General features: G+C 46.4%; 1 protein-coding gene across 1 annotated transcript; it reads left to right on the top strand.

The window, feature by feature from the left end:
• Positions 1 to 1251: 1251 nt before the first annotated feature.
• LOC147022775 (uncharacterized) lies at positions 1252 to 5985 on the top strand. The gene is made up of 2 exons (XM_085887576.1): positions 1252 to 2540; positions 5323 to 5985. The coding sequence occupies exons 1-2, from the start codon at positions 1875 to 1877 to the stop codon at positions 5479 to 5481; spliced, it is 825 nt and encodes a 274-aa protein (XP_085743702.1). The 5' UTR covers positions 1252 to 1874; the 3' UTR covers positions 5482 to 5985.
• The last annotated feature ends 2880 nt before the right edge of the window (positions 5986 to 8865 follow it).

Below are 8865 nucleotides of genomic sequence, written 5' to 3'. Positions count from 1 at the left end.
CGATGGTATTTTGCCTCTGCGGCAACCAAATCGATGTTTGATTCTATTCTTATGGGAACCGCCTCTTCCCACTCATCACCCCTCTCTGTTGCCCTTTTCAACACATTGTTCTTGAACTCTATTGTCTCAACATTGCTTGTTAACTTTCTGCGTTTGTTTTCAAGTCTGCTGCTAGTAATCAGTACTTCAGAGCAGAAAAGGCAGTGTGTAGTGATGTCAAACAAAGGAGTTCTGGACCGCAGAGTGGGTTGTTCAAATTCCTCATCTGCCGCTGATTTCTCAGACTTTCTCGTCTCAGATCTGATGGATGATTCCCGGGTGTTGGCTTTTCTACATGCAATGTGAAGTGTCAGTGACTCCTGTATCTGTAGAAGTTCATGAAGACTATCCTGTCTCTCAAGGCTTGCAGCTCCTAGAGTTGTCCTTCCTTTGGGCTTGCACAAAATCCTTGATGCATAAGTCCTTACAAATGATGCACGACTCCATCTCCTGCTCTGAAAAGAAAACATTGTATTGTGCATGTCAGCCATATTAAATATGTAATAAGTTGATTCTATCTTAAAAATAGCCATAGAAATTGATTCTTTGTAACTTAAAAACTATATTTTGACCCATTATTTTTAATTCTATGATGATTTCAGCTTGAAATATGAGAAAATCTCAAGCAGGCGGCCATCTTGGACGCCATCTTGAATTTCTCAAAAGCCCCAAGGGGCATTCTTGGGGACTTTTAGTATGTTATTCCTGACAGTTTTCTGAACATATCCTGAAAGTTTCAGCTTGTTATAAATTTGTTCTGGGTTTGACTCAAATTTGACTTCACACTCCTGGACTATTACGTAGCCAGGACGATCGGACGAAGCATGTGATGTCTTTTCGGCGACAAGCTTATGTGGTCCTTCCTCCCTCTAACGCTGAAAGAACTTTGAACATTTTTTTAAAACTCAAAATTGATAATCATGATTACCAAGCCTACGTAACCACTGACACCCTGAAATGTTTCGAATGTGGTAATTTCGGACACTTGAAACGATCTTGCCCAAAGGCGACTTCGTCAAACGATGAAACAAACCTCAACTAGGATACGTCTTCTTCTTCTTATTCTTATTCTTATTCTTATTCTTATTCTTATTCTTATTCTTATTCTTATTCTTATTCTTATTCTTCTTCTTCTTCTTCTTCTTCTTCTTCTTCTTCTTCTTCTTCCTCGACAGTGAAGGAAGCGAATCCCGTCCGGTAAGAAAGCCCAGGCCTCCTAGTCCGCTCAGTCCGATAGTCTAAACAGCAAAACGAATGTTTGGGATGGTTTCACCATCGTTTCATCAACGAAGAGGAAGACTTTACCTGATGGTCGTTTCACCCAGAGGAAGGCAGCTTTTACAAATGAGGAATCTGTTGGTAATGTTCCCGCAGTTGTGACTGACGTCACTCTACAAGGCCTACCCAGAATGGACCTGGAATGGACCCGGACCCCGGTACCTTCTGTGGTGAATTGAGGTGAATTGAGGGACATGACGCGGGATCACATGTTGTGCGTCTCGCGTATAAGGGGAGGTCTCCGCGGCACGGGGTGATTGTCCCCGGGGCATTGCCATTTACATCGGCTGTTCACTTGATGCTCGTTGACTGAAGGTGCTCATTGACTGGTGAGAATGGAGATTATATCGAACTCCGTGCTTACGCGGATTTATTCTGCAATGATTAATCGCACATGTATACGTTACTGCTTATGTACTCCTAGCTGAACCTGTATTCCCCGGTGTGCCCGCAGAAGCGGCTCCAATCAAATGGAATAAAGCCTAAACTCTGAAGGTTCTTCTCTCGCTCTCATTTCAATTTATTCCATTTGGTTTTCTCGGCTCTCTCAACCAACGATGGACAAGATCTACAAACCAGAGAGGTTCAACGCAGACCCAAACGCGACTGACGCAGAAATGAAATGGTCGCATTGGTTCTGTTCCTTCTCACACTATCTGACCATCATCGAGGAGGGAGCTGACAAATTTGCCGCTCTCGTGAATCATGTCTCGCCCAGCGTGTACAGGCTCTTCTCGGAGTGCGACACTTACGAAGCAGCGATCGACGTGCTGCAAGCGCTCTACGTGAAGCCCAAGAACGAGGTATACATACGACATCTTCTCAACACACGCAAGCAAGCAGCCGGGGAGACAATCGATCAGTTCCTGCAAGCTCTGAATCAGCTGGGAAAAGACTGCAGCTTCCGGGCCGTAAGCGCCGAGGAACACCGAAAGGAAGCCACACGGGAGGCATTCATCCAAGGACTCAGATCAGCCCACATACGGCAACGCTTACTAGAGAAAGCGCAACCCACTCTTGACAAGGTAGTCGATCAGGCACGAGTGATGGATATGGCTCAGCAGCAATCTGAGTCATTTGGGACACCGATGCTGCTAATGAACGCTGCTACGATGGGAACCCAAGGAACCCCACTGGCACAGACACAGCCAGACATAGGGGATGGAGAAACACCCGAGGAGCCGGATACCCAGGCCACGTCAAACTCCTCAGCAACTGCTCCGGTTGGTAAATGCTTCTTTTGTGGGTACAAAAGGCACCCTCGTCAAAAATGTCCCGCCAGAGATGCCACATGCATGAATTGCGACAAGAAAGGGCATTATGCCAGGGTATGTAAATCTACTCTAAGGAGAAATAAACCCACTTCTGCGGCTCTCTACTCGCAAAATAAATTAACTGCAGCCTCCCCGGGGAATCTATCCAAGGCTATCATCAACGTACGAATTAACGGGCATATGGCTGAGGCACTGATTGATACCGGTAGCTCTGAAAGTTTCGTCAACAGCTCGCTAGTGAAAGGCAGGAAATGGATAATCCACCCGACTGACAATACGGTATGCATGGCCGCCACCTCACTACAATCCCGCGTACGAGGGTACTGCAATGTTGAATTGGACGTAAAAGGGTACACGCATCGGGATGTAAGGGTACTGGTGCTTCGTGATTTGTGCGCAGACGTAATTCTGGGTCATAATGTCCTCAAGCAGCACACGAGCGTCGAAATACCCTTTGGAGGAAGCAAGCCTCGTCTAATTTTAAATGCGTTGACCACCGCGGAGGTGACGTCCCCCCAGCTGTTCGCTAACTTGTCGCCGGTCTGCAAACCGATAGCGATTAAATCGCGGTGATATACCACTGCTGACATGAATTTCATCACCTCAGAAATCAAGCGATTACTGGAAGAAGGAATTATAGAACCGAGCGATTCGCCATGGCACGCACAGGTGTTAGTAACCAGCAGTCAGAACCATAAGAAACGAATGGTTGTCGATTATTCCCAAACGGTCAATCGCTTTACCCAACTCGATGCCTACCCCCTGCCGCGAATAGACGAGATGGTCGAACGCGTGGCCAATTATAAGGTATTCAGCACCATCGACTTGCGAAGCGCCTATCATCGAATTCCCATCCGAGAGGAAGACAAACCTTACACCGCATTCCAGGCAGGGAGGCGCCTCTATCAATTCAGGAGAATACCTTTCGGTGTCACGAATGGAGTAGCTTGCTTCCAACGGGTTATGGACGACATCATCTCAGATGAAAACCTCAAAGACACTTTTGTTTACGTGGACAATGTCACAGTGTGCGGTAGGGATCAGGGGGAACATGATAGGAATCTGGACAGATTCTTGAGCATTGCTAGAAAATATAATCTGACTCTCAACTACGAGAAATGCGTATTCTCGGCAAGGTCAATTGACCTTCTCGGCTACACAATAGCCGACGGCACAATTAAGCCTGATCCTGAACGATTGCGCCCACTTCGTGAGCTACCCCCACCTCAGGACCTGCAGGCAATGCGCCGGGTGATCGGCATGTTCGCTTACTATGCAAGATGGATTTCGCAATACTCCGAGAAAATACATCCCCTAGTGCATTGCAAGAACTTCCCACCAGATGCCGCTGTTGTAAGAGCTTTCCACAACCTCAAGGATGATATCAGTAAGTCCGTGGTTTTATCGATCGATAGCTCGGTGCCCTTTGTGGTGGAAACCGACGCTTCAGATCACGCCATAGCTGCTACACTTAATCAGTCTGGGAGACCCGTCGCGTTCTTCTCGAGAACTCTCTCTGGAAGCGAGCAGAGACACTCAGCGATAGAGAAGGAAGCGTACGCCATCGTTGAAGCGCTGCGGAAATGGAGACATTATTTACTGGGAAACCACTTCACGCTCGTTACGGACCAACGATCCGTGGCATTCATGTTTGATGGGAAAAATAACGGGAAAATTAAGAATGAAAAAATTATGAGATGGCGGATAGACCTAGCTTGCTACAGTTACGACATTGTTTACCGGCCCGGGAAGGAAAACCCTGCTGCAGATACCTTCTCTCGGGTCTACAGTTCGGCAACAATCAGTCAGGCTTTGCAAGAACTACACGTGTCTCTCTGCCACCCAGGGGTAACCAGAATGGCACATTTCGTGCGCAGACAAAATCTTCCCTATTCTGTTGAAGATATTAAACAAATGAATGCTTCATGCCCTGTTTGTGCTGAACTAAAACCCAGATTTTATGGCGCGGCATCTGGCAGACTGATCAAGGCCACTTCCCCCTTCGAGAGACTAAACATCGACTTCAAAGGGCCCCTGCCGACCGAGACAGACAACAGATACATATTCACCGTTGTTGATGAATATTCAAGGTTCCCTTTCGCATTTCCGTGCTCGGATATGACCTCGGGCACTGTCGTGAGATGTCTCTCTGACCTCTTCGCTATGTTTGGGAAACCTTCGTACACACATTCAGACAGAGGGCCGTGTTTCATGTCGGCCGGGCTAAAACAATTCCTACTAGAGCTCGGCATAGCAACTAGTCGAACGACGGGTTACAACCCACAGGGTAACGGGCAGGTGGAACGGTATAATGGAGTTATTTGGAAAGCCGTAACTCTGGCGCTGAAATCGAGAGGACTGGGCCCCGAGCGGTGGGAGGTTACTCTTCCCGACGCTCTGAATTCCATACGCTCTTTGCTCTGCACGTCCACCAATGCAACTCCTCACGAACGAATGTTTACTCACCAGCGACGTTATGTTGACGGTCAAACGGTGCCCAACTGGCTGACCCATCCCGGAACAGTGTTCATGAAACGCCCGGTACGACAAAGCAAGTATGAACCCCTGGTGGAGGGGGTCGAACTCATCGATACTAATCCAGAGTATGCTCATGTCAGGCTCCCGGATGGCAGGGAGACCACTGTGTCGGTTCGCCATCTGGCTCCCTCAGGTACTCCTCCCGCAGGTACACCACCTTCTGGCACTCCTCCTTCTGACATCCCCTCCCCAGGTGTTCCCCCCCCAGGAACTCCACCGGGCGACGGGGCTGCCGCGTTCCACCCGAGAGCGATCGAGGAGTCATCCCCGGCACAAGTCGAGGCTCACCAAGAGGATCGGGAGTCTCCCTCAAGTGAAACTGCCATTTACTCCCGGAGAGGTCGACGAATAAGGCCCCTCGACGACTCAATCTGTAAAGGGGATTATCGGCATTCTCGCTGCTCATGCTCCTATATGCTCATTATATCATATATCGATGCTCATTTCCATGCTCCTACAACTCAAAATAATCACTGCTTGGCATGTATGCTTCTGTAGACCTATTAGTCCGCGTTGCTTGAAATGTATACTCCTATAGTGCTAAAGCAATCATGGTGTGTAAGATGGGCCCCTAGTTGCATTTTAAAGGTGGGGAGAATGTGGTGAATTGAGGTGAATTGAGGGACATGACGCGGGATCACATGTTGTGCGTCTCGCGTATAAGGGGAGGTCTCCGCGGCACGGGGTGATTGTCCCCGGGGCATTGCCATTTACATCGGCTGTTCACTTGATGCTCGTTGACTGAAGGTGCTCATTGACTGGTGAGAATGGAGATTATATCGAACTCCGTGTTTACGCGGATTTAGTCTGCAATGATTAATCGCACATGTATACGTTACTGCTTATGTACTCCTAGCTGAACCTGTATTCCCCGGTGTGCCCGCAGAAGCGGCTCCAATCAAATGGAATAAAGCCTAAACTCTGAAGGTTCTTCTCTCGCTCTCATTTCACCTACGACCAACAAGTTTACCCTACTTGCCGGTGAGAACATCGACGTTTCCCTGACAGAGACCGCTTTACCTGTTATCGAAGTAAACAAAACTGTTTCACTCATTAAAAACTCTCCTATTGGAAAGTCCATTGATTTTGATACACAGACCACTATTGATGAACCTGCCGTTACTTTGGTAGATGTTAACCCTGAATCCTTGTCAGCAGGAAATAGTGAAACAAATGTTAACCCTGTTACTGCTTCCAGTCCATCACGTGGTGAAGCTGCAAACGCAGGAAATGTTAAAATGGATGTTTTACGAGAGACCCCCAAAGTACTGTATACCTCCGCCGTTGGAGGTCGATAACACCGTTACGGTCGAGGGAGGCAAGATCTCTGCATCCGCTGATGGTGTTTCCGTTTCATCAAATCCCCCGATTATTTCCATTACTTCACCCATAGATGTTCCCACAATGGAAGAGCACATATACGTGGTAACCAGTACAGATCCGTGTGTCAATACTGACCACAGTATCGATATGCAGGACGGTACAAACTTGTGTGACTCGGAAACTAAAACCGACTCTGACGAATCTGACCTGGAGGAAGCAAACAGGAACAGTCAGATGGAAACTGCGGAGAAGCTGAACAGTCAAGGTCCTACCCCCCCCCCCTGAACAAATAAGACTCTTCTTACAAAATACATACAGGAAACGCAATATAAACCTGACGGAATACTTTCCAGATCTACCGCCCTTCCTTGAGTGTGCTCAGGCTACCGTACGTAAGCCTGACCTATTCGGTTTCCACCAGATGCACTGTCACCGCTTAAAAAACTGATTGGCAAGGCGAAAAGGGATTCTAATCAATTATCCCACTTCTGATCTTATTCTTCGAAGCTATTATTTTCATCATGGCCAGTTTCAAGATTGGAACGATAAATGTTAATGGTGGTGGGAGTCCGCTCCGCAAGATCCAAATTAAACAGCTGGTAGAGGTCAATGGTGTTGACATAGCTTTGTTACAAGAGACCCATGCTGTCTGATCTGTTCAGGCTCAGTGGCGACTATTTATGGACAAAGAATGTTTCTTTAGTAACAACTCCTCGTCGAAGGCAGGCATCATGTTTGTCTTAGGGAAACATTTCCATCCGTCCTGCCTTAAATTTATGAGTATTTTTAATGGACACCTCCGTGACCTTCTCCATCAACCAGGTCAAGGTCACAATTCTCAATGTGTATGCTCCAAGCAAAAATGATGAAGGGATCTCCTTTTTTGCCGAACTGAAAAAATTCCTGCAAATGCTGGATTTGCAGACTTGCCTAATTATTGGTGGCCACTTTAACTGTACTGTTAATGCTTCATGTGACCAAAAACGGGCCAGAACCCCAACCATGTACCGCAAAACTTTTTTGCAAACATCATTGCGAAATATAATCTCCATGATATTTGGCGCGTGCAGCACCCTTCTGATCAGTCTTACACATAGTGTCATTGTTTAAACAACCACATCTCACTCGCGAGGCTTGATCGCATCTATGTAAATTCTCATTTATTACATGGAGTTTATAAATCCGAGATCGTGCCTTCTGGTTTCTCTGACCATTCCCAAGTTCGAGTCTTTATTGAACTCTCTAAACCATGTCCAGGGAGCTCTCATTGGAAATTCAGCAATAGTTTACAAGAAAACCTCAACTTCATTCAGGCCTTTGAATCCTTCTGGGCGGCTCTCCTAAAACAGAAGTTAAACTGTTCGGTTAACCCGCTGATATGGTGGGATTTAGTAAAAACCCAAATTAAAGGGTTCTGTCAACAGTATCACTTTTTCTCAACAAGGGCTCACCATGAAGTAAAAAAAAAAATTACAGTTAGAAATTTACATCTCCAACGGATCATCGGACAAAATAATAGTAACATACAAAAAACCTTAACTGAGAAACAGTCCTCATTAAAGGAAATAGCCGAGAGGAATGTACGTGGTACCTTAGTTAGGATGAGGGTGCGACACCTGAATGAGGCAGATGTACCAACCAAGTACTTCTTTTCCTTAGAGAAACGTCTTCCCAGTAAACAGCTTTCTCAGCTGCGATTGGCAGATTCATCCATTGCCTTTGCACAATCAGCAATCAAGCTTTTCGTGAAGGAATACTTTTCGAAAATATATTCAATGGAACAAATAAATCCTGTCAGTGTCGCCTCCATCTCCGTAGGCCTGCCAGTGTTGTGTGCAGATGGGCGTTCCCAACTGGAAAGACCCATTACTTTGGATGAACTTGGCACTGCCCTGCACGGCCTTGCCATTGGGAAAGCACCTGGATTGGATGGACTTACAACCAAATTTTACAACAAGTTTTGGCACTTATTGGGTCCAGAACTCATTAACACTTTGAACGCTAGTTGCCAGTTTGGAGAGCTACCTCAGAGTTGCCGACGAGCTCTTCTTACCCTCATCCCAAAAAAGGGAGACATGCTAAGTATTGAAAATTGGCGTCCTATCTCCCTGTTATGTACGAACTATAAGATATTTTCAAAAGCCCTGGCATCACGACTTACTCCTTATTTATCCTCATTGTTGAAAGAAGACCAATGTTACTGTGTCCCAAAACATTCCATTTATGACAACATCTCCCTTGTGAGAGACATCATTGAACTGTGCAAGGAAAACCCTAAATATTTAGGACTTCCTCTCCTTGATCAGGAGAAAGCCTTTGACCGTATTGACCATCGGTACCTTTTCAAAGTACTTGAGCGGTTTGGTCTTGGTTCAAACTTCATCTCTTATATTAAGTTACTATACAATAATAT

This window comes from Eptatretus burgeri, chromosome 7 (genome assembly GCF_056783735.1).
Source record: "Eptatretus burgeri isolate ZD-2024b chromosome 7, Ebu_testis_v1, whole genome shotgun sequence".
NCBI classification, from domain to species: Eukaryota; Metazoa; Chordata; class Myxini; order Myxiniformes; family Myxinidae; genus Eptatretus; species Eptatretus burgeri.
This window is presented reverse-complemented; position numbering and strand designations above follow the sequence as displayed.

Excerpts from the sequence above, each read along its gene's own strand:
- LOC147022775 (XM_085887576.1), top strand. The coding sequence starts at position 1,875 with ATGGACAAGATCTACAAACCAGAGAGGTTCAACGCAGACCCAAACGCG. Across the intron at positions 2,541-5,322 it reads ACTCCTCAGCAACTGCTCCG|GTGTTCCCCCCCCAGGAACT; the intron begins GTTGGTAAATGC and ends TCCCCTCCCCAG.